At 36.7% G+C, this 27,965-nt stretch overlaps 1 protein-coding gene across 1 annotated transcript; it reads right to left on the bottom strand.

The window, feature by feature from the left end:
• Positions 1-218: 218 nt before the first annotated feature.
• On the bottom strand, positions 219-27,322 carry Dora (zinc finger SWIM domain-containing dorado; the record flags this gene model as incomplete). The annotated part of the gene is made up of 7 exons (XM_074247538.1): positions 219-1,163; positions 1,246-1,395; positions 1,822-2,945; positions 3,160-3,652; positions 3,754-6,766; positions 6,833-7,084; positions 26,860-27,322. Coding segments are annotated over 7 exons (5,562 nt in total), but the record flags the coding sequence as incomplete, so codon positions are not given.
• Between the last annotated feature and the right edge of the window lie 643 nt (positions 27,323-27,965).

The following is a 27,965-nucleotide window of genomic DNA, read 5'->3' on the forward strand; positions in this document are numbered from 1 at the left end:
TAATTTATCATCGTCGTTAATGACAGCACTTAAATCGATTAATTGAAATATAAAAAAATATTATATATTAATTAATAAGACAATGAAAAAATTCAATCTATCTAGTGACAAAATAAAATTTACTACCTAATTGACGCTAATGACATAGTCATGGGATTAAATAATTGAATTTATCAATCAATTAATAATTCATCTAAATGACGATCGGTTAGCCTGGCTTTTGATTTTTTTTTTTTTTTTTTTTTTATTTTTATTTTTAGTGATTAAGTTATTTATCTACCATCAAATATTGGATAAGTGTTATTTATTATTTACTCTAGTAACCGGCAGTTTTTAAATTGCCGAGTGGTGGATTGTAGATGCATGATTGTAGATATTTACCGTAAAAAAAAATATACCACACACTCAATTGTAAAAAAAATAATTATGCAAAGTCAATAATTTTTTTTTTTTTTTTTTTTTTTTTATAAAAGCGGGCCTTTAGACGAGTTTCTTCGATCGTTTTTTAAATAATTTAGAAAAAATATTTATTTATATCAACAATTACCAAAATAATTTTTTTTAAAATAATTTTTGTCTAATTTATTAAAATTAATTTGACGCAGAAAAATAATTTTTGTCTAATTTATTAAAATTAATTTGACACAGAAAAATAATTAAATCTCTCGTGATTTATTAAAAAATTTAATACTTAAAAGAAAATAAGCCCGCGGAAAATGAGACCGATAAAAATTTATTATAATCAACTACGTTGTCCTAGCCTAGCGTCAGGGATGTTACGAGGCCTCACAATTGAGTCTCTTTGAATTAGAGAAAGTGGCGGGCCAGTTGCGTAATGAATTGTTCGGTGCTGGTGAAATTGCGGTGACCTGTCGAACATACAAGGAATCGCTATTTTATCCCACGCGAGTTCGTTTATAGTGGCCAATCCTCTGACGTAGGTAAGGTTCTCTGGAGGATGGCGGTGTTGGTGATGTTGGTGATGTTGTTGATGTTGCTGCTGCTGTTGTTGTTGAGGGTGAATCTGCTGGGCCGGAGGTGTGGGAGAAGCATGAAGATGAGATGTGAGCCACGTCACGCCTGGCTCCGCTCTGTGTCATTTATTATTACTTTGCAGAGCGGCATTTATCTGAGCCCATAATTCTTTATTGCAAGCCGGAGATCTAAAAAACGAGAAACAAAGACATTGATTAAGCGATTAAAGTGTGTACGTTAGAATTCCTCTGGGAAAAAATTATTGCTGACCTTCTCATAGATTGGAGCCACTCCTTAAACTGCGTGTGACCTTCCGGTGTAATATGGAAAGCAGCTCGCGCTGCGCAAACTATGCTCGCAAATTCTTCATACTCCCCTGACATTAAGTGATACAATTTATGATGCATACATTGAATATACCTGCAATTATTTATTATTTATTAGTCTTTGAATTAATAAATAATATTTTAATTAGATATTTGAATAATGTCGAGTGATATAATAAATAAATATATGTATATATTTAAACTTTCTATAAATTAATCTAATAATTATTTAACAAGACTTTTTATCGACCCAGTTATTGAATCTTGTATTTTATAAAGTAAAATTTTCTATTATTTATTTTTTTTCTTATCATAACTCGACCTTATTTTTATATATATATATATATATATATATATATATATATATATATATATATATATATATATATATATATAAATTATGTAATATTTATAAATCAAATTTTCATGTAAATTATTCATAGCAAAAGCTATAAAATTATTTTATTATCTATAATAAAATTTCAAGATAAAAAAAAAAATAATAATAATAATATCTTACATTTGCTGACACTTGTGAACGATAGGTGCTAATAGCGCTGACCTCAAATGCTGCAAAAACATAGTAGGATTGCTTCGAGAGTGGAAAGTAGCAGCTTCAAGAGCAACATCGTGAAGTACAAATGGACTGACGATGCTGTTGACAGTGCACATGCAGAGCTGGTTAAAGCACTGAGTGCCGAGGCGCTTAGAAATTCTGAGTAACCATTTAACATCCTCGCCGTAGGGCGGATTCCTAGCGTACTTGGCTTGCGGTCTGTCGTCATGGACCCTGCGGGCGAGAGTTTCCAGTGCGAGCATACCGACCCGATAGGCAGCAACAAGTGGACGCAACTGCTGAGGACTGAAGGCCTGGCTCTGTCGATGTACTTGCGGTTGAGGTCGAACAGTCGAAATAATCGGCTGGGCTTGGACCATAGCCGGTCCCTGCATGCCATTGTGACCGGGAATCGAGCCAGCGACTTCCTGAGGAACATTTACCGGCATCGGCTGCTGCATTCCGAACATGTGGTGGCCACCAGGCAGAGGATGCACGTTCACCGTCGTCACCGTAGGCTGAGGATAGTACTGCTGGACAGGCGGCGGCTGGGTCACCGGCGGCGGGTGTCGCTGGTGCTGAGGGTGCACCTGGTGCGGAGGCATCGCCGCGTGGTACATCTGCATGTGAGGAGGCGTCGGAGGCAGCGCCACGCGGTGCGGAGGCATCTGTCCGCCGAACGCTGGAATCGGGTGGTGAGGATGCACGAAGCTGTAGGGTCCAACGGTGTAGGGCAACCCGACACCCGGCACCAGAGTCGTCATCGTCGGGTGAGGTGGATAAGGTTGCGGTGGCGGCTGAGTACTCGTCACCACCACCGTTTGCGTTGGTCCTGGCATCATCTGTCCGATATTCAAGTCCAATTGACCTTGTCCTGGTTCTACTATCAGAGCGCCGTTCGGGTCCAGTTGGAGATGATCGTGCGGAATATCATCTTGCTGCTCGCCACCGGGTGTGTGACGTAGATACAGCTCGTACCAGTACTTTGCGACTTGGAAGAGTACTTCTGGATAAACTCCGCCGCCTTTCGCTGTATTCTCCACCATGATACACGCTTTTTCCAGCATAAGATCGCTTTGCTCTTTGCACTAAAATTTTTATTTTATTTTTAATAAAAAATTATTATAAATTTTAATGAAATTATTACTTAGGTAAAATACTCAGTTATTGACACACTTGCAATTTTATTTTAATTAAAAAAAAAAAAAAAAAAGTCAACTCTAATAAATTAATAAATATAAAAATTGCAAGTGTCTATAACTAGATTCTTTACTTTATAGGATATAAAATAATTATTAATACCTGTAGAATGGCTCGTTGAATCTCATTGGGATTGAGGGCGTGAGCGTGAGGCAAGCAAGACAAAGCCAGTTCAGCAGCGGCACGAACCATGTTAGGATCGCTACCACGTGAAGATTTGTCTGCAATGCTGACGGCCTCGGGAGGCGTGAGATGCCCTTCCCAGCTGTCGATCAGGAACCAGATTGCCGGAGCGCCAATTTCCATGGCCTGACCGGTGATCCATGAAACGTGGCTCGAGTAGGTACGACTGAGCCAATTAGGACTGACGCAGTTGTGAAGTCCAAGTGCATAGAGTCCAATTTGAAAGGCACACATGTGTAGCGCACGATGAGGACCATGGTGATTTTGATTAGTCGACGCTTGGGTGAACAGCGAGGTCGAGCTGGTGCCTCCAGCCTTCAGCAAGACTGTCTTGGCCAGCTCGCACATAAAGTGAGCTCCGGCTTCAGAGGGCTGGTTCGGGATCGACGGGTAGACCTTTTTGCACTTGTACCTAAAAGAGAGCAGAACAAAGAGGAAAAACAATTAAATTAAATCTAATAAATGTTTAGAGAGGAATGATAAATAATTAGATTCTTCTCTTGCCTGCCTAACCTCGTTTCCTTGGTCCTAGTGGAAACCGGGGGCTGGGAAGTCTGGGGCTGAACAGTGAGAGCACTCATGCCAGCTTCCAGCTCAGCGCTGGTGCTACTGTGAGGTCGACTGCTGGTACCGGCAATTCCGTCGCCACTGCCGCTGACATCTGTCCCCGTCAACGGTGACGAGCACATTTTAGTGCGACGGAAGCTGGCCAGCTGGCTCTTGGTCGGCGGATTCGAGCTGTAATAACTGCTGACAATTGGGGTTTTTATCAGCTGATGAATCTCCCGATCTAAAAGCTTGTCCATTATCTTAGCGACTTTAACGGGCTCGTCTTTGTAGTGCAAAAGGAGCGTTATCGCGAGATCCCCTCTCTGCCGTCGAGTGCCTTCACACAAAAGCGGATGATCAGCCTCGCTGACGTTTGCTTTTAAACCGAGAGCAGCTACGGCAGCGTCGAACCCGAGATTCTCGTCCTCCTCGTTGGTCAGCGTCGACCACTCGCCTTTCATTTTCAATGAGGTGTTCAGCGCGTCAAATATCAAACTCGCCAGCATTATCGGCAACAATGCGTGGCCACGTGACCTCAAAATACCATCACGAAGTTGCTCAGCACGCTGACGCAGCATTGTTAATTCAGCAGGCCCCAGTGGAATCCTCTTTAGCAGTCCCACGAGCTCGCTCTCTTGATGTGCTAATTTAACTTCCAGGGGTTTAGTGCTCGCTGGCGGTCGCGCCATTTCTAACCCAAATAGACCGACTCTGAATGCCAGATTGTGGTGCTCGAAATTTTCCATTAAAACTGTGCAGAGAAACGCGCACTTTGCCAGAGTCGCTGAGGCCAAACAAGTTAGCTGATGAGACGCCGGATTAACTGGCTGTTTTTTGCGCTTGCCTTTTATAACCACCGGTGGGACTTCAATCATTAAATCCGGCGGATGCGACAGCAATTCTTCCGCTAATTTAACACTGAGAATACAAGCCTCGCGTGTGTGCCCGTGAGCGTAGAGGCCCTCTGCTCGTGCAAATAAAATGTCCCAAGGGTCCTCGGTTTTCTTGAGATTTCCGAGAACAGCACTGGCGCTGGCCCCACCGTGGCTGTCATTTTTTGCGTCCTTTAACTCCATGGCGGTCATACTGGCCATTGCTTTAGTGTCGTAGTAGTAGAAATTATACTCGTCCCCGGAGGGGCTGTCGCTGCTGGACGACGAGCTCTCATCCTTGGACGGTCGTCTCAGCGGGTCCTTAGCCAAATTACACTCAGCGGTGTCTCGTTTGTTACTGCAACAACCAACAGATACAGCTTTGCTGGTAGAAGCCGTGGAGGTGCTCGCTTGCTGAGGATCCCGGTACTCGGCTATTGGGGCGATACGACACTTGGATGGATCGATGGTGACTTTGTTAATGCAACTATCGCTACTGTCACTGTGTGTTTCGGAGGAGGCATTTGATCGGTGCTTGTCCGAGCCCTGGGCATTTTTTAAGCTGACGTTGCTGTTTGAGGAGGACTCGCTTCCTCCGCCCTCCTGCGAGTCAGTGTCTCCGCCGCAATTGTTCAGCTCACCGTACTCCCGACGCACCAAGTCCACCTGGGACGGTAGCGGAAATGCCGGCAAATTAGACATGTCACCGTCGTTCTCGCAGAATCCCTCGGAACTTACGCTGCTTCGATTCCCGTCATTGGCAGCGTTGTTGCCGGAATTGTTCCGGGAACAGAATCCGGGAAAATCACGGGAATTTAGTCGCTTGCGATCTATGTAGCTAAAATCAACTAGACCCATGCAGTGGGGTCGCCTGCTGTGATGGTGAGAATTCGGTGGTTGACAATTTAATACCGCGGCGCTTGAATTAACTTGATTAACCTCGGTTCTGGTGTCGCCGGCGTGACGGAAACAAGTGAAGGGACAGTGGTACATTGGATTGCTGCCAGCGGTGTAAGTGATACCCGGCAGAGTGTACTCGTCCCAATCGAGATAGCAGGCCTCGAGAGCCGGCTTGAATCCGGTAAAGACCTCGATGTCAGTTTTTAAAGAGTCCTTCTGGGTGCCGCCGTGGTTGCGGTTCTGGGTATTATGGGAGACAGTACCTCGGCTTTTGGTCACTTTATCAATGACTTTCATGTGCCAGGCTGTGAATTGTCCGTGGAGCATCTCGCGCTCGGAGGGCGAGAGACCGGGGTTCAAGGCCGCCAGCCGCCACAACAGGACTATTTCGTCGCAAAGAGAGGAACAGGCGTGCTGGGAGGCGTGGGCATTGTTGTTCATGCTGCCGTGCTTGCCGCCTCCGTGCCCGGTTCCATTCAGCAGGGCAATTTTGGTATTAAACCACCAGATGAGAAACTGCTCGCACGCCATGCACTCCTCGGTGATGATCTCCAGCAGGGGGATCGCGTTACGGTCTGTGCGCTTGAACATCTCCCGGACTATCGAGAGTAAATTCCACATGCCCTCGGGCTCCCGGCCCCGAAGAGGTCTTAACAATGAGGACCATTCTGTCGCGGCTGGTGGCGCTGTCGTGCTCAAGTAATTGACGTCGCTGAAGACAATGGGCGAGGGGACGCAAAATTTGATAAGAATCTTTTTAATATTCCCGTGGAGGGTCTTCTCATCCAAATACCAGGAGGTCTGGTCGTGGGCGGAAGCCCCAGCGGTTGGATCTGGGGCCCCGCAATAGCTGTTTATTGCGCTCGGTTGGGTCGACAGCAACTCGTCTAACAGCCTCTGGGCGGTCGGCAAAATCTGCTGCGGGAGCTCGCTTATCAGATATTGAGCGAACTTCTGGAGCTGCTCGCGGTGTAACCGTGACAGTGACTCGCTTACCGGAGCACGGAGACATACTTGAGTTGGTAAGTGGATTCTGTGGAGACAAACTGCTACTACGTGAGAACACCAGTAAGCGGCGGAAGTACAAGTACAGTTGCAGGATGTTATCCTTCGGCGGTCGAATGTTACAGATACTTTGAAGGGCTCCTTGTTGTTTATTGACCCTGTACATACTTGGGTATTTACGGTCGCACTCAGATGAAACCCTGAAATTACATTTAATTAACAATAGTTCAAAGAGGAATTTTCAATGTGATAATTATTTTAATTACCTATCTGTAGGGGATCTTTGACACTTTTTGAACGAAACAAATGTTCGCCTCGTTGAAATTCATCCGCGCTGCCGTTAGCCAGGCAGGAGTAAAGTCTGATGTCCTCCTCGTTGTCTGGAAAACTCCAGAAGGCTATTCGAAGTTGAAGCTGCTCGGGAACTGGCGGGTAAACGTGCTCCACCAGCTCAAAGGGTATGTGCGACGCGACACATCTCGCCGAGAGCTCACACAAAGTCGGCACCTGTTGTTTGTCTGAAAAATAAATTATTCAATCCATTAACTAACTTTATTCAAACTTTAATGAGGATTAAATTTTATTTTTTTTTTTTTTTTTTTTTTTTTTTTTTCTAATTAAAATTCAAGATAATTTTTTTATAAATTTTTATAAGCTCGCAATTATTTTAGAAAAACTTCTCAAAGGTTTTGAAATTTACACTGCAATAGATAACTCCGGAGGAAACTAATTGCGGAAACCTTAAATTACCTTATCAAATAAATAATTTTATTTTTTATTTCTTTTTGCACCTGATAAAGGGAAACTGGTCAAGGCAACTCTGTTTATATTTGTTGAGAAGGTAATTTGTTATAACGATAACAGTAACACACTAGTGCAATTACTAATACGTCGGTGGAGTAACCACATTTCGTGACAAACTCCTCACTCTCTCCTTCTCTCTACTAGGGTTGTCGTGTTAAATAAATTTAGTTCCGTTAGGAAATAAAATTATTTAAGTTATAAATTGATAAAATAAAGTTAACAACCCACTACGTTAGCTAATTTGTTATAATTATTATCAGTTGCAAGATTGTAAGAAAAAAATAGCAAAGTAAGTTGAGAATTACGTGTAAGCTTTTTATTTACAAAAAAAGTAAGATTAATTATAACTTTGATTTTTTTTTTTTTTTCCCCCTTTTAAAGGCGAGAGAACGTACAAAATATTCGGTAGGACGGAAACGAATTGCCGGAGTGTCAAAGCTCACACCTCACTCGGAAAATAATGATCGTGCAGCCTGTTCGCCCGGGAAAACGTTCCAAACCAGCTACGGGGAATCCCGACCGATAGAGAAAGCTCTACCGTAACGTACAATACCAGCAACAGTAACCAACCAGTGAGGGGTGCTTTTGCGGATAGCTGATCCAACACTCTAGCCAGTAGTACACTGTACTGTACTGTACACCCTAGAAATTCGAGAGGAGAAAGAGGGTGTGCTACAAAATACAATAGAACTACTGCTAGTTATATTCGTTAGCTTAAACTTCTTGAGTTTCTCATGTGTATTTTGGGTAGTTTCATTCCAGTAACGGAATTTTCCAATGGAAACTACACTCTCACCGGTAAAACATTTATTACCGGTGAGTTTTTTGAATTGTCAAAGTGTCAAGAGCTTTGTGCTATTACTAGGCAAACTTACAAAGCCTACAACTGCTCACAATAATCGATAGTTTCTTTTTCTTTTTCTTTTTCTGTTTCTGTTTAATATCACATTCTGACTACAAAAAAGTAAAGGTGAAAAGCTGTTAAACATTTATATCTTTCCGGTATCATGTACATGCTAGGTATTAACTTTATATCGATGTCGTTAAACCTACTGCGAATTATTATTCAACATAAACATTTAATGTTTACTTATTTATATTTGTTTTATGGCTTAAGTTTCTTTCATAAGAAAAAAATTTGAATTCTGAAAAAATTCATTTAAATATGGAAAGTATTTTAATTTTAAAAAAGTAAAGTAAGTCTGCACTTATTGTTTGTTTAAAATAAAATTACAATTATAATGATGTACTTATTAAAGACGGTGGGAATTGAATTAAAAGCGAGAACAATAAATATCGTTACTCTTGATATTACATTATATTATATTATGAACAAGTTGAGGAAGAGTATGAGAAGAAAAGGAGCACCCTCAAAGTAATAATTCAATTATTGCTCCCTTTTCGGCGAGCCGTAAAATAAAGCACGATGTGCTCTATACTAATAATCTCATCAATTTTAAAAACGACCGTATAATTTGTATAACAAATACTCTTAGACGGTAAATAAATTACTGCTAGAAGCAATATAAATTATTTTATAATAATAATAATAATAATGTATTAATTTTATTGCTGGTACGATTTATAGAGAATTTCAACATCAAAGCAGCAGTATTATAAATTTATATAAAAGCAATAATAAAATCTTTAAAACCGAGAAGTGGAACAATTTACATAGAAACTGCTGGCTTTTGATTTTTCTAAACAACTCTTTTAAATATAACCGTATAATTAAATGGGTTTTATTTATGTTTATATTTATTAGAGGGAGAGCTCTTGATTTGGTGGATTTTTTTATAAAATTCTCCCGCGGTATATTTAATACTCATTGGCTTCAATAAATTTAATCACCAACACTTTCACTGTTACACTTCTAGCCGGAGTTATGATGAAGAGAAGAAGAAAATTCCGAGATCAATGTACTGGAAATGGGTATAATTTTCTTCTTCTGAGTATATATATATATATCAATGAATAAATATATATGAAGATGGGGGAGTAGGGTGAGCCGTGGGAAGACCGAGCTGAGAAGTAAGTGAGATTTAAAAAGCCAAGAGATATTTCTCAGAGAAATACTATTACTGAAATAAATGTGCATCTGGTATTTTAGATGCAGGTGATGCAGGTGCTGCTCCACCTTGAACCTTCAAATAAACATCCAGTTACATCTCGGGAAATAAATTTACTTGGCATTAGCATTTATATGAACCACCGAGTTTAACAGAAAGTCCATCGACTCGTGAAAATATAAAATATTTAATAAAATTCAATGAAACAATTCAATAAATGATTATCGGAAAATGCTAATGCCGCTCTTGTAGTTTAATTCTTAAATAAATAACCGAATATTCATGATTATTATTATTAAATAATTGAAAATAAAAAAAAAATATTATTTAATAATTTATTTAAAAATAAAACCAACGGGCGAGACTTATTATTCAATGACTAGGTAATCTGCGCATGGCTCCTCGATTATTCAATGTAATCAACAGCCTCGATTTTATCGGAATAACTCATCCGCTCTTCTATTTAACTTGCCCGGTTTTGTTAAAAAATTTTCCATCATCTCTCACCAGAGAGATTACATCGCGAAAGTCCATTAAAAACCGAACACCCGGCGAACAAAATAACCTCTCATCCCGTCGAGGCTGAGAATATCTTTTATATTTTTTTTTTTTTTTATTTGACTTTCGCTGCTCAATTATCGGCCGGATAATTGTTGCCGCGGAAAATGGAGCCAGCACCTGGAGTAATAGGGTTAATAGGACTCTTGGACAATCCAGGATGCAGTCCTGAAAGTTCCTGAAAGCTATAGCTGGTGTCTAGATTAAGCCGGAAATAACTGAAAGAGAGACGGCTGGAAAAGTCGAGGGGGAATGGAAAAAATGGAAAAAAAAAAAAAATATGAGATGAGTTTTAAAAGAGGGGATGTCGGATTAGAAGAACATCCAACAGCCTACTCGGTAATTGAGACAAGGCAAGTCTTAATGATCTACTTGGCGCTTGTCATTTTCTTTGGATTTCCTATTTTCATTTATACCTAAACCGTAAACTATTTAATTAATGTAAATATAAACATTATTTGATAATTATTTTAATTAAAAAGTATTTAATTTATGAATTTTTAAAATTTTTTTTTAGAATTTTTATGAGCGAGTAGACAACAAAAGACTTGAAAGCAATTTCGGAAAAATATTAAGCGACTACTCGTTTATTTACTCAATTTTGAATAGTAGTATTCAGATGTGATGGCGAGAAATTTTAATGCCCGAGCGAGTTTGTAAAAACAAGAGGCATTACGCAAATGAGGAGAAGCTCTGTCCTATCTGCTATCTATCTACTATCTTTTATCCACCACTGTTTAACGGTTTTACTCTCAAGGATGCGATGCACTACTCATCTGTGAGTGCAAAAACTCAACAATAGACGCTCTGCTCTGCACTAAGTTTAAATTATTATTATTATCATCATAAAAAATATCTCCGATACAATGCCATTCAATTAACTGATAAATTAATTAAAATTAATATCAACGGTATATTAATTACGATAATAATTATTTGATAAATTCGATGAAATATTTACAGAAAGAATTTCGATGCCAAAAATGTTATTTATTAGAGAAAATAATTACTGATCGTCAGATATTAATTTAAAATTTCATCTTGTTAAACTCGCGGTGAATAAATTATTATTATTATTATTATTATTTTATATATATATATATATTGTGTGCAATTGCAAGAGGGAAAAAACATGTGCGAGTATGAAAGGGTTTGGAAAATAAATTACATATATTGTAAAAGATATTGTGCTCTATTGATGGTGGCTCGTGCCGAAATACTTGACGGAATAAAATAAAAATCAACCATCAGAGTAACAAGAGGTCGGAAAAAAATATAAAAGGTATGAAATTTCGTGCTGCCGTCATCAGTTTTAGACTTTTTATTTTTTCGGTTACCACAATAAATATGCAAAGCTGAATAGCTCGCCGATGAATACCGGTCTTTGAGAGCAGCCTCAATGATTTTCACACAGAGACCCTGTAATTTGTTACACATGCTTGCCGGTTACACAACGACCCGGTGTCCATCAAGGTTATTTAAAGTTCCTATTTATTTATTTATTTATTTATTTATTTGTTAATTAACAACCAAGCTCCGGTTAAGTAAAATGTAACCGATAAATTACGACTTGAAAATATAAATGTGTAAATCAGATATGTTTATATGCTAAATTGCTATTTATTTTAGACAGCTGAAGATAACTGATTCGTTAACAAGCAAACGGTAATTAATTTACGAAGGTATATCTCAACTCTATAAGAGGATTCGAGTCGTACAGAACAGCAGGTATAGTAGAGTATTTTATCAAGTGTACATTTCTTCATAAAAAAAAAAATTATTTTTACTCCAATTATTTTTTATACGACATTAAATAAATAAAGCAGAAATTAGGATCGAATTTCTTAGAAACTTACTAATCAACAAAAGTTGTAATAGGACTTGTGCCAAACTTCACTTAATTTTCACCGACGATGACGACCGATGAATAAAATGAATAAAAACCGAACCCCTGCTCCGTCGGCCACTGAACCAAGTTAACTTTACACATTGTGAGTCACTTAACTTCTCGTCATCTTAAAACTCGTCGTAGTCCTTAAAAATACAAGGCTTTAAAATTACAAAGCGTTATTCTAAAAGTAAAAACCAACATTGAATTTTGTGACTTTAAAATATGGAGATATAAAGAAGTAAAAGTTTAAAAAAAAAAATATTTGCCAGCATTTTTAATAAAAAGTAGGTTTGAAAATCTAATAGAAAGTAATATTAGAAAATTTGCCTTGAGTAAACTCGCCTTGTAAAAGGTCCTTGGACTCCGACGAGGTTAAATGATTATACATATATCCAGCACATAACTGCGTAAGATGTAAGACGTTAGGCTGTTACGAGCAACCTCCAGAGACTCCTTATCCGTTCGAGAGACATTTACGCGTGTTATTGGCATCAGCAGGTGCACATGTACAAGGATTAATGATCCTGGCATTCTCGATGGATCATTACTCAAAATTTACCAATAATAACAATAATATAATAATAATAATAATAATAATAATAATAATAATAATAATAATAATATTAATGATAAATAACCGCTTGAACGAATGATACTGAAATGAATGTGCTCGGTAATACACGGATAAGTGGATGTATGAGTTAATGCATATATGCAATTTAAAAACAGTTTACGGTGGATCATCATTACATCCTACTCTATGCATCGCCATACTCACATCAACACAATAACAATAACAAACCGGTACGATCCCAGATACTGAACGCAGAGCTGCTACGTAGGTACCTATTATATAGTAGGAGGGATAATTATCTTCCCAGAAATTGTAACGGCGTCAAGCTGCAATGAAAGTTTATATAAATAATAATACATTTAATCCTTTTTGTGCAATGCTGCTGGCGGAGATAAAAAATTTTATTTTTTTTAATAAACCCCATGAGTAAAAAATTTTTCAAACAATAATTTCATTTTGTTTTTTTTTTTAATCACCAAATAAAAGTCTTCAAAAGAAGTTTAAGAAAGAGAAGAAGATGGTAATTTCCATAAATTTCGAAGCACCAACTCCGGAGCAACGACTGGTGAGTATTCCCGAGAGCAATGAGGAGGATCGACGTTATACTCAATTCACGATTCGGATTGTCGTGGAGGATGCACAGGGATGTGGTCGTGTCTATCTACCTATATGTATATATATATATATATATATATATATATATATATATATATATATATATATATATTCATCAAGAGTACATACATGTATAGACAGAGTATATGGCGTACGTAGCTTCGATACACCTCGATAAATTGAATTTCTCCCTCGACACGAGGCCATCGAGAGGAGTGGATTACTCAACCGATGCAATTTCTTTTTCTTCTAGTTGCCGGACAAATCGAGGGAACAAAACTGAACGTAAACTCGCGGTTACTCTTCTAAGCTGGCTTTGTTTTGTCTACAATCCCAACTACATATGCGTGTTTTACGTATAAAGTTTATATACAATGACGATACACCTGGGCCAGAGAAAGAAAACGACCTTGTCACGACGACGATTGATTTCAACGGTGCACCTGTCGCTCCTTTTATTTAATTTCATGCCAACTTTATTACTTTCTCTTTCTCTGTCCTTTTCCATCTGTCATCAGAGATACGTGCTTCAAAAAATATGTACACACGCATGGCAAGAAAAAAAAATACTTTTTTGAAAATTAATTAAAGTTTGAATTTAATTTTTTATGTGTGCATGCGTGAAGTGGCTATTATTAGGGAGTCTTACAAGTATTGTTAATAATTCAAAAAAAAAAAAAAAAAAAAAAAAAAAAAAAAAAAAAAAACATTTTTGCTGTCAAGTCGTCTCATTGAAGACAATAAAGAATAAAAAAGAATAGAGTGAGGAAAAAGAAGCTTTCGTCAGCTAAAAATTCGGTCGTCGAAACTGCTTGATAGCCGGAAAGTATATACACTTGTATTACTTGGTGTAGGTTGGGGAAGGGAACCAAAAAGGGAGAGATTGGTGACTGTGAGTCTATATAAAATATGTGTTGTATGTATTAGTATTAGTATATATACTTTAATAAAGTAGAGAAAAAAGTAATTTAAAATTTAAACTGGATAGTGGAGAATATTCCGCTGGGGAGTAAAAAGAGTGTAGCTGATGACTACCGTCTCTGTTTACCTAAATTTTCTTTCTCTGTTCGGGAGCTCTGATAGCAATAGAAATAGTAGCAGCAGCTTCTTGATCAGTCCACAACTCGGAGCAGCACACGAGCATTAATGGCCCTAGATAGAATTCACAGTGGATCGTTTTATATATCCATCCCATAGCAGCTTCGGAGGATCGATACGGTCGCCCATAGCAACGCTGGGCTGCTTCTACACGGAGGAATTGTACGAGTAGGATACATCTCAATGCGACTCCTACCCTTGGCTGAACCAGGTTCCATTCCATATTTTCTAGCTTCCTCCCTGCACTTCTCTGTGTACTCTGTGTACACTTATACACTCAGCTTTTGCCCTCGTCTTTTTCCTCTGTCGCGAACTCGTCAAAAATAAATACTTTTTTCCCTCTTGTGTTTACTTCTTTTATCTCAACTCCCTCTACTCACTTCTTACTCTCGTCTTATTCTTTATCTTATTCTTTACTTGGGCACAATAATACAATCTCCATTGCCTTTCTCAACAACCGATGGTCGTTCCAGGCTTCCAGATTGTCTGTGTGTTGTGTGTGATTTACTCGCTCACTCTTTAACTCCTCTCTCTCTCTCTCTCTCTCTCTCTCTCGTGTAATATTATCGGCCACAATAACTCCCTCACGGCCTCCATTTCTTCGATATAATCGGCGAGCCTTTGTTCTACACAGCATCGCGATACAAAGGGTGAATCAGCCCTTTGTGATAGAACCTTTATATATCTATAAGTATAAATCTTATGTACCAGTAAAATAATTACACTTTTTTGCCATCTCCAATTATCTCACACTAAAATAATCTGTTTAAAAAACCCAAAATATATCATAAGAAATTTTTTTATGCTTTAGAATTTTATATCTTCTTTCACAAGCAGCGTAACGAAAAATGTGAATAGATTTTTTTTTTTTAATTTCTTTTTTTAAAAGTTATTTAAAGCTTAAGATGACTAGATGAAATAATTATTTTTAAAAAATTAAATTTATAAATATTTGAGTAATCGAAAAGCAATGAATAAAGTGCATTTAAATCCGACGTGACCTTGGAGTGAGTTGACTTGGCTAGAATTGGTAGAAAGACAAACGACAAAGTGGAAAAGTGTAGGGTACAAGGCACGTACCAGGGATAAAAAATTAAAAATAAAAGTAAATTAAATAAGAACCTTGAGTTCTATTCTGAAACCGCCCTCTAGTACTCGAGTGGTAGTAGTCTTATCTTCATTTGGTTATCTGTTGGACTCACCCGAGAACTCACTCTTCCACTTTTTATCATTTTATCTTTTCTTCTTACTCATTGCTCCTTACTTCTTGGTTCTTATTGCTACTCTATCGATCACGTATTTTCCTTTTCCAATCAAATACTCAGCTCTCTATCTATATACCGTATATACCGCATTATCCACGAGCACACTTTAAAGTTAAGTGATGTTTAAAAATATATATATATATTTTTTTTTTTTTGGTTTATTTTTTGGTAGACGATCAAAGACACGTCTCCGTCAATTTATTCCAGTCGATTAATTTGAATTTTTTTTTCTTTTGCACTTTTTTTCATTATTTTCCGTCTAGCACACCAAAGAAACCTGGACATTGATAAAGACGAGGTAATCATGCGGAAGATGACAAACGTAACGTCACGTTTTTAACTCTTTCATGTGTTAGTGTAATGTACCATACATATATCGATATAACGTAAAGTGTACCAACCCAGTTAAGTATAGTGGCATGTTATGTGAAAATGAAAAAACCAAAACTGCTGACTTAATGCTGCTGCTACTGCTGCTGCTGCTGATGCATTTGATTCAACTTTCTATAGGTAATCAATGAGATTGCTCCGAAGACTAATAATCTATTTAATCCCGTTCTATGGGATAACAAATCAACCTTTTAAAAAACATCCAGTGATAAATGTCTTGTGATAAGACGTCTAAATAAATATATATATATATATATATATATATATATATATATATATATATATATATATATATATATATATATATATATATATATATATATATATATACAAGAGAATTTTCTTGACAAAAAAATATATTTTAAATTGTTTTTACTTGACTCAAATAAAGCTGTTTGTATTTTTACTTATTAAATTTAATACTACTTTGTCAAGAAACTCTCCAAAATAATATTTTTCTCTAAATGATTTACAACAAAAAATCCTCAGCATACCTATCATCAGATCGAAAGTTTATATACATGTCACAGTATGCTGAACAATAAATAAAATGATGAAGGAATTAGCAGTAAGGCGTTGAACGATTCGTCTGGAATACAGGCATCGCGATGGTAATGGCTGCTAGGCACGCAAGTTAAGGGGCGCGATTTAAAGTTAAATATACCAGGAGATGGAGGAACTGTAGGAATAATTGGAGGAACTCGAGGTACGAGAGTGAGTAGAGGGTTAACGGGGATGGAGAAGAACAAGGAATAACGAAGACGAAAAGTCCATAGAACTGGCCTGGATTTCCTAGGGCAAAGCTTTTACAAACATTAATCGATTAAAAATTTTTCCGTCTCTCGTTCTTTTTGTTCTTCGGTATAGCATCAGCGGCAACGCCAGCTAAATTGAAAAATAATATTGTGGAGAAAAATATAAATTCCTTGCTCCATTTAATATTATTTTTTTCGCCCGTCACTCTGGGGCGTATCGACGAGTTGTAAGAGGCGACGCCGGCGAAATGCTACACGCAGAACTTTTATTTATTGATGCTAAACATATGTAAGTACTTGGGAGAGCTATACACTTGAGCCAATACATACACTGACAAGTACAACTACCTACTGTACAGTGTAGGGTCTACGTGAGATCCTTTGTACCTGTGACTGGTATCGCTGGTTGTGGACGTTTCGCATCCTTATTATTTATTCATGTCGCGTATCGTTGTAACGGTCATACGTCTTGACAACTACCGTCCTACCAACACGTATCACTATTGTACATAAATACTAAATATTAAATAATAATAAAATTTTATTTTTACTAGCATAGATATTATTAAGGTTACGGTAGCAAGGTACTAAAGTTCGCCAAGATAATTAGAGTTTTAACAAAAAACTAGACGTCCAAGTAGTAGCTCTACGTACGTCGTATGCACGTATGAATTTTTAATACCCGATAAATTGTTTTCAACAGACATGCAATAAAGGGAACAAAGGATTTAAAGTTTCACGATCGAGGTGTCTCGATTTAGAGCAATAAAACACTACGACTAAAAATTAAACTATCTTTTGAAGAGCAAAAAGACCCAATGGACAAAGTGTCTACAATAGATAGATAGATAGATAGATAGATAGATGGATGGATGGATAGATAAAAATGTACGTATTATATAGAGGAAAAGGAGTTTAAGACTTATCCGTCTTTAGGACACAAAATAGAAGAGATGAGAAGAGAGCTAAAAGTTGAGCGGCACAAAAGAGGCTAAATCGTAAATCCGAGAACAAAGAATGAATGTTGGTCGTCGGCAGGGTCCTTGACTGTTGTTTGTAAACAACCAATCCGAGAATTCAAGCTCGCTGTTCCTTTTGCCAAGATTGAATCTCTCTGATATATATACCAAGGAACGAACCAACCAGCGATCCAGCGCAACCAGCGAAGGCATCCTTCTTTCCTTGAAACTCATTTCAGTTTCTCTCTTATTCTCAATATTTTTTGCCTTCAGCTCTCTGCTTTTTAGCCAGCTTGCCTGGTCATTCTCAACTGTAACTCCTCGAGCTCGTCCTCTCCCAACTTATACCACTATCTTCGTTGTCAGCCCCGACAACTTCCAATCTCCTCCAGACACCAAAAGTTATTTTATTTCGGTTGCTGACCATCCAAGATGCTGTGTAGCTTTAACTCCACTAGCAAGAAATCGGCACTGACCTCCGACATTCTCCTCGGCTTTAAAACCGTCTGCTTATACTTATATCCTTCTCCTGCTCTTCTTCCTTTTCCTTTTCCTTTATACTCATACCAGTTTAGCTATAGAGCGGCGCCAAAAGGTCCTTTCAATGAAGGAACCCACGTCGGAGGAGGTATGAAACGGAATCATAAAAAAGATAAAAAAAAACACCAACCTACCAACCAACACACACATTACTTAAACAGAATACTGCTCTACACTAAAAGCACTAATATAGATACACGTAGGGGACGAGAAACAGCAGACTCACCCTGGTTGCTGCTGCTGCTGCTATTGCTGCTAGTTCTGGCAGTGCAGGAGGGACGGGATTATAGTGCTCAAGAATAAAAATAATAATAAAAAAGAAAAAATAACTAAGTGACGGTAGACGGGAGTTGTATACCAGGTGCATTGACTCAGGCTAAACCGGATGTCTACTACCTGCGGGTTGTCTATGTATTCATCGGTCTCTTATTCACACCGTTAATATATTTATATATAAATATATATTTATATTCAAACTGGAGCCGATCAAAGCTAACCAATCAATTTTGCTAATAAACGTTATCAAGCTAATTGTACGCTTTTAAACGGCTATCAATGCTCGACTATGTCTTTAAATATTCAACTTTATCTTTTATATAGTTGATATTTTCTGTTGTTGTTTGTTTGTTTATTTGTTTGTTGAGCAATGTGAGATGCTCGACTCTTGTCCAGAAGTAATAACTCAGTGTCATTGTTTATTGTTGACGGGAACATAGTATCCATAACGGTTAACTGGAGCGTCAATGACATTTGCAAATGGCATCTGGAAACTCGAGAAGTTGCACACGTCATAGCATGGGTGTTGCTATACCAAGTGTTGCTTATACTCCTGTTGTGTATTGATGTAAATATACAGCATATTAGCAGGCATGTATGATATGGATATCAGCACACATGCACCTATAGGTCCTCCCTGTACGTCTTTCCAGTGAAGTCATTGAAGTAATTGAGGAGCACGTAAATAACAGGTAACATTTGCGATCATTTTATGCATCTGTTACGGCTCTCTGTAATATCTATTATATTTCACGGGAAAACCCATTCTCTTGTACATATATATATATATATATATATATATATATATATATATATATATATATATATATATATATATATATATATATATATATATATATATATTAGGGTGGGTCAAAAAAATCGAATAATTTATTTTTGATTTTATACTCTGAAAAATAGGTTCGTAGACACCTAAAAAGAATTCTCTCCAAGTATAAGCTCTTAATTATAACAGGAAGGTCCTCCGCTTTGCGGGTTTCTATTTTTTCGAATAATCAGATAAAAAAATTTATATCTCGCTTCCAACTGCTTGGAAAAATATTCCGTGGCATAGATTTTGTGAGAAATTGAATGCTTTACAAAAAAGGTCTCTTATGACTTTTTCAAAAACTCAACCGATTAAAAGATATTCATAGTTGAAGTTTGGCTATTTTAAGGAAAATATTCGTTTTTATTATGAATTTTATAAGTCGATGAAAAAAATTATTTCGGATTGCGGAACTCATGATTTTGTAGGAAATTTACTGCTCTACAAAAATGGTCTCTTATGATTTTTTGATTAAGTGAAGCCGTTACGAGATATTCATCGTCAAACATTAACGAATATCAATATTTCCAGTTTTTGATCAATAATTCGATAAATTTTAATTTAAACTATGAGTTTCAGGAAAATTTACATAAATTTGAGTTTCGATCGATAAAGAAATGTTATAATAAGTTAGATAAAGAATTATTGGAATTATCATTGATTTTCCTTGGAGAAATGCCTCAAGAAAAGATTTCTTTCAAACGTCCTGGTGCTGTTCATCATGCTAGATGGATGGCTAAGGCCATTTATAGTTTGAAAATGTATCTATTCAGAGATGAATTCAAACTCTCTCAGAAAGAATTGCATGGTCTTCGTCATTTCTGTATTTTTATAGTCACATTGTATTTAAAAGCTTGGTTTTCATCAACTTCTGCAACAACTGCTGCTTATCATGACTTGCAGTTTATGAAAAATTTATTGGAGTACAAACATATCAATCCTTTGATTTCTTCAGCTACGTGTGAAAAAATGATTTCGCACTTATGGTATTTGAGCGATGAACTTGCCATTTTATCACTGTTTGACGATGGCGTTCCATTAGAAGTAAAAAAAAGTATTGTTGAAGCTGTTAATACTCGTGAAGGTACAGATTCTAAAGCTAAAAGATTTGTAATTGCTAAAAAAGATTTGAATTCATTGGCGCAGAGAACTCTGAGTGACTTTGTGTCTAAAAAGTCATTAAATCTTTTCAAAATCTTCGATCTACCGTATGACTTTCTTGATGTCGATGTTGAATTATACGCTATACCATGCGTGAATTGCTAGCTCGGTTGTTCGCATTTTACTGATATTAAAAACAACACTACTCCCTGTATTTTGTCTAGTCAATTTTTCATCAATACAGCACGCTGTAAAAACAGATTAATCAGAGATAGAAAAAAGTAATCCTGTTTTTATTATTTTTTACAACTGGTATTTGTTTTTTTCAATACAACAGATAAAAATTAAAAAAAGTTGTATGAATAAAAAATAAACCGATAAATAATTATTTTGAAAATATAATACTCGAGTGTATATATAAGTATAGATGCATTAAGCTCCGTTACTACACTTAGCGAATACTCGGAGTAGAGGCGGAGGATAAAGAGAATAAATAACGAGATGAAATTTTCTGCAAATGTGGAATTAGTGGGCACATGAATATTTGATGGACACACACAACTCTGATGATGAGTCTTGGGTGGCTGGATAGTGAGTTTTAATTAATCGCTACCGGAAACAAGTGGTGTCAAAGGAAAAAAAACGTTTAAACGTTAATGTTAGAAGTTGGATGATATTCCAATGTAATGGTAAAAGCTTAAACGCTACGGGAAATTGAGGTAACGCTATACTCTGTGTAAAGAATAAAGTGGTGTGTTGATCCGCCGGAAATTCAGAGTACAAACATATACATGCATTGATATTAGAGTGTCTGCAGGAGTTGCGATAAAATGTATGTGAATGTATGAATGTGTACATATATGAGCGTACCCGTATCGTATGAATAAACGTGGAAAAGCGAAGGAAAGTAACAGTGAGCAAAGTTGTCCGGTTATTACGTGTATAGAGGGCGCAAATCCATTGTTCTCGGCTTATAACAACTCCTGGCCAGGTGTGCAATTCGCCTTGAGAATGACAAAAAGGGATAGGATACGGTTTCAATATTCACAGTTGTATATAACTTATAACTTACGTTATATTATATTATTATTACAGCGTACGCTATTTCATCAATTAATAATGTTCCTGTTTAATTGGGACTTTGATGTATTTATTTAACAAAAGTTACGATACAGACTTAAAATTTAAGCTGATCCTTGGCTTAAGTGTATTGGTTTATCGAACGATAGAGGGTAGTCAATGGTAAATTGTATAAAAGGGCAAACTATGCAATGTATATAAATATATTTATATATGTAGATCTATATAGGATGTACTGAACCACAAAGAATCATGTTGGATTTTTCATTTAACGCTTTCACGATGACCGATCGAGCGAATAAAATCCAAGCGCTACCGAAACGCAATTTATCCATGAAATTCCTTTACTATACCTGCTGACGTAAGCAATCAATTTGTAAATTCAACAGGCAACTTTGCCTCAAAGTGCAAATATAACCATCATTTATTTAGATTTTTTTTTTTTTTGATATATGTAAATATATATATATATATATATATATATATATATATATATATATATATATATATATATATATATATATATATATATATATATATATATATTTCGATAAGTAAAGAGTGAAAAAAAAAAGAAAAATATTCTGCATGCATAAGCAAATGTATTAAATTGAATGCAAATAAAAAATGGAAAAAGGTATTTTTGATTTACATTGGAATAAATAAAAGGCACGCGACAGTGATATTGGGGTTGAGGATTAAGGTCGATGAGCAAGGTCATAAGTAGTAGTCTGCGGTTAGACGTACATACATAATTATTCAGATACAATAGAGAGTGTTGCAGCTAATTTAGCCGCTTAGACATTATTACATCGATGCTAAATGTTAGTTAATATAAATGTATCAGAAGCTGACTGAAAATCTATGAGTGCGTGAACACGCCTCCCACAACACTACAGGGGCGTTTAATTGAATTTATGGGTCATTATCAGAATGTAAACGATTGCGGTCGATGATAATGTAGAGGACATAAATCCGTCGGGCGGCACGACCGCTCGTTAACCGCCCGATCCTTTAGTGCAAACTAAACTCCGGCACTGTACTATTATATTCAGCAACACTGCATACTACTACAGAATAAGATAATAATAGTTATGCAGCTGAGGGTTCAGGGCTCAGCTTCTAAGATGTGATAAGTATGTATAGAACGGCCCACGAACCAACTAACGCTTCACTAACACATATATCTACATGTATATACGTGCTACTGATGGTACGTGTGGTCGACCAAACTCATCCCAGCATCTTAAACCGCAACATCAGTCTCAATCCTACTTTACTCAACTCTGCTCTCTTTTTTCTCCATCAACTTAAATTTACTCTTTTACTTCTCTCAATCCCCATCTCATAAACTATTTATATTTATATATTCTCGTTATTCTCCTCTTTGTCTTCTTTTATATATTATGAATCATAATTAATTAATTATATATCATTGTTATTATTGTTTTGATTATGACAAGAGCGTAAAGAGAAAATAATACAATGTCCTACGTAATAATAATTACCGATGAAACGAAATGAAAAAGCCCGGCTGGTGGCTCGGGTTCGTATTCGCGAAATGAAAGCGACACGGCAACGGTTTTTATATATATATATATATATATATATATATATATATATATATATATATATATATATATATATATATATATATATATATATATATATATATATATATGTAGATGTACGTGTTGTAAAATAATAAATATAGTTATAGTATATACATTTGGAGAAGGTTTGGCTGTGCGCGCGTGCAAGCACGATAAAACTACTCACACAGTGTTTAAATATATGTATGTGCGTGCATAAATGGCGGTCGAGCGCATGCACGTGTAAAACTTAACTGTATACACACAGTACAGAGTACAGAGTCTATAGTACCGGTAACATCGACCCGGGAGTCTTGCTAGGCCCACTATACCTCACAACCTACCCGCTACCTCCATCCAGCTCCACCACCACCATCCCCATCAGCAACCAAAGCTTCGTCAGCCCCGCTAATCACCCCCACCCTACTATTTCTATCTCTTCCATCTCTGTCTCTCTATTTCTACCTGCGATTCGTTGCTAGCTCGTCATCGTAGTCCCCCCCCCCTCCGGAGTTCCACATCCTCATTACCGGTCTCATCGCTCGCGTGCAACAACTCTACTATCGTCATTTTTTCTCTTATCTCGGGCAGTTCGCCCTGAGAACACTCGCGTGACACTTTTCCAAGATATGGACAGGTTACATGTTACATGGACATGTGTGTAACCACCGATTTTGAGTAAGATGTTACTGCCAACGAATGCGCTCTAGTAAACCTAAAAAAAAAAAAAAAAAAAAATACTGACAAATCAATATTCTAAAAAATATACTCAACTATTTTTTAATATTTAGTTTAAAGTTTGAACGACTCCAACTTACAATCCAACTTGAGTGATTTGAACTCATTTTTTTAGTAATTACGACTGTAATTTTTTCTCCGCGTAGAATTGTACGCGGGGGTGATTCAAATGTAAATCAAAAGCACTTCTCTGCTCTGCTCTGCACTGTAGTGAAGAAAAAATTACTCTCGGGAGTAGTAAGTACAATGAGTAAGAGCAGTAACATATCCTGATTCTCAAAGGATACATACAGAAGAAGCCTCTTTGTTTATTTTTTATATTTTGTTCGTTTCCTTCAAAGTTATATATTCTCTCAGCCTCGAACCCCTCGTACCAGATCAAGGACTCTCTTGGACTTCTCTCATGTCGCCGGTATAGGTATACCGTACGGTCTCTTATTTTCCTCTCCTTATTCAGCCAATACTCGAAAGAACGAACCAACAATATCGTAGTATCGTTTCCAATCGCTTCAATCCCGATTGGAAAGTCGTATTCAGTCTCACGAGTACCGATACTTTTTATTTATTTACCGAGGAAGACAAAGGAGCCTCTGGTGTGTTCCACTATAAAGAACTCAAATAAAAAGTAAACACTACATAAATGAATGATACGCTGGTGCTGACGCTGATTCATCACCCGATCACGTTTGATGGATGCAAAAAAACTGTTACAAAAAAATCCTATCAACATAGGATTCATTTTGGAGCTTTTTTGTTTCAATATACATATAGCTACATGTAACTCCTCTTTTTTTTTTTTTTTTTTTTTTTTTTTTTCATGTATAGCCTCCGGCGGATTGTATCTGTCTCATGTAGATAGACATGTACACGAGATATATGATTTGAGTTTTATTCCCAAGAGCCAGCAGGCTTTCGCGACTCCTTCAACATTTGCCAGACTACTGTCAGTAGTCGCAGTAGCAGCAACAGAACCAAGAACCAACCTTCCTTTGTTCTATACCTCCAACGCAATCTTAGAGTTCTGTTTATCTATGTACTTTTATCCGTCTTGCCATCTTCCAGGTTCTATATTTTTAAAAATTCCCTTACACTACCTACAGTTTCGTTTTTCTTGATACATTCACGGGGAAAAAATATGAGTTGAAATATTTTAAAAATTCATATTGACGTAAATATATTTTACTGAGATATTGGAGTCGCTCAAACCTGAATCTTAATATTGAAAGGTAGTTAAGTGTTTTATATAATATGTTTTAGAATTTTAAAAATTAAATTTTTTAAACTCCCTTTTCCTTGTCTGTGTCACTCGACACAATAAATACTATTATTTTTTATTATATATATTATAGGTAAAAAATGGTTTTCAGTATCCATTGCAATCTCCTGGTTCGATTCCCGCGTAAATTTACCCTCAACTCCCTTTGCTCGCCTTGAGAGTCGAGAAGTACGTCGTCGTCGTCGACATCGACCTACCCTTATATTCAACCCACCCGTTGTGATTTATATCCCAGTATATATACCTATACTTATATTATTTTTTCTTTTTCTTGAGCATTTCCCATCGCCTCCATCGCCCCACAAACTCTATCCGCCGTTGCTAACGTCATTCACATTACCGTCGAGGGCTTTAACCCCGTTATTATTTCATCCCCATTTATTTTACTCTTATTTTCATTATCTTAAGCTATATTTATTTTTATTTATTCTTTCGCTTGTTACAAAATTGAAAATCTGATTTGAATTAATGGGGGATGATTAAATCATAACGAGGATAAAATTTAAGACAATAATTTTAATAATGATAAAAGACTCGCGATTATATATATATATATATATATATATATATATATATATATATATATATATATATATATATTTTATATATATTTTATATATCTATTGTCCTTCAATTTCGTATTAAACTCTAGCACTGAAAGTTCAATTGATTGAATGAATTATTTTATGACGATGGCTGGGATGATGATGAAGACGATGACGACAAGAATGATGATGATGATGATGACGAATGCTCTTATGAGTCAGCTTTTAAATGTGCAGATACGGACTATTGCTATATTGAGTTGAGGATGACGCTCGTGCTTGTTAAAAAGAGCAGCACGCCGCGGTGGTAATACTCTCAGTCGTCTCAAATGGGAGAGACACGCGACCAACGTGTTTACGTCGCGGAGTTCCGTGAGGATGCACATGTACTCGTATAAATTTATTTATCCATATGATTAAATGATAAATACACATATGTTACGCTGAAGAATGAATAAGAGAGAATTAAACAGAGAGAATAAGAAGGAAGGAAGAAAAATTAAGGCGGGACAAGTCTCGTCATGCCCTCGAGACGATCGTTAATGCTCCTAGGGTGGACAATAGCTTCACGTGGCAGTGACAAAGAGTCTCTGGGTCTCTTGTGAGGCAATTTTACAACATCTACAAGATATTTTCTTATTTACTTCTCCTATACTACTTAAATTATTTTCAGCTTCTCTTTTTATCTTTTTCTCTTGCTTCTTTTGTCTGTTTCATCTACTCAGTTACAGTTCTCCCTCCTTTAATTCTTAAAAACAATTTTATCTACTTACTCGTTCATTCTCTCGGTGAATATCAGAAAAATTTTTAAGTCACTGACTCAGAGAGTGCACAGCAATATTAAATTGAACAGAAAAATTATAAAAAATACAAATAAAAAATTCCTTTTATATTCGTATTCACAGACCCGTAAAATGTAACCATCGATCACTCAATGATAATAAATGTTATTTTTTTTTTAATTCAATAAAAAACGATGGTTGTAGCTACGGAGTATTGTGTTGGAAAGGATCGACGAGAGAAAAAAAAAAAAAATGTTAACATGACAAAAGAAATTTTTTTTCTCAACAAAAAAAATAACCTTTTCTTAATATTTAATTTTTTTTTTAATTCGCCTAACGATATTCGCTATCATTATGAGTAAAAAAAAAATATACCTTAACAATTACCGTTTTAAGTGGCTGGAGAAAAAAATTGTATAGGGAATTTTTTGTTAAGTACAATTTATCGCAGCGTACCCGTAGAACAGAGGGACAAAAAATGGATAATTACATAGAATGAGTCGAAAAAGAAAAAAAAATATTGAATTTGATGTAGAAAAAAAAAAGTAAAACTGACCTTCAGGTTTCTTAGAGATGCCAAAGCCTGCGGGCGGTCGCCTCCATCCGCGCCAGTTGTTGATGAGCGACTCGGCTTCGCTGCTCCAGCTGCAGAGCGAGTCCTCTTCAAAGCGATCTGAGTCGTCGAAGGAATAGCCATCTGCTTCAGCCAGTGCCTCTTCCCAATCGTGAATCGCCCTTGCCTGAGGACCGTCTACTCCAGTAGTGGTGTTTCCTCCGGCTCCACCGGCCCCGTGATTGTTGTTGTTCCCGTGGTTGTTGTTATTGTTGTTGTGGCTGTTGTTATTGTTGTTGTTATGGTTGTTGTTGTGGTTGTTACCAGATCCAGAACCTGCTCCAGGTCCAGGTCGTTCTCCACCTGGTCCACTTCCACCCACCACCACGGGGGATCTCGCCAGGTTGCCCGCCAGTTTAATTGTCGTACGAAATATCGCGCGACACCACGGGCACTTCTGGATCACACGCGTTTAATTCACGGGACGATCCGGCCCCCCTCGATCCCCCCGATGACGCCACTTTAGCGACCTTCCACAACCTCCTGGTTAAACAATAACAATATACATATAATAAATAAATATTTAGTATTAACCTATTTAACATATTCACACACACACACACACACACACACACACACACACACACACACACACACACACACACACACACACACACACACACACACACACACACACACACACACACACACACACACACACACACACACACACACACACATATATATATATATATATATATATATATATATATATATATATATATATATATATATATATATATATATATATATATATATACTTTGCATCAATATTCACACGTTTAATTGCGTTTGTTAAACGATTATCCTTAATATAAAAGTCTATCAATGTTTTTGACTACGTCAGGTCACGGCTAACGGAGACAATATAATTCCGACGGTGAAGCGAATAATTGATTATAGGATTCGACCACATTCATTATATTAGTACAACAATGCCTATTAATTTCGCTGTAACTGACAATCATTTTCAACTACTAATACAATATATATTATTGACGATTCCAATTATATATTATAAATTAATTTATTATTAATATGACTAATGT

Source organism: Cotesia typhae, unplaced genomic scaffold (assembly GCF_013202065.1).
Source record: "Cotesia typhae breed Kobodo isofemale line unplaced genomic scaffold, CoteBio_Ctyphae contig_5, whole genome shotgun sequence".
Taxonomy (NCBI): Eukaryota; Metazoa; Arthropoda; class Insecta; order Hymenoptera; family Braconidae; genus Cotesia; species Cotesia typhae.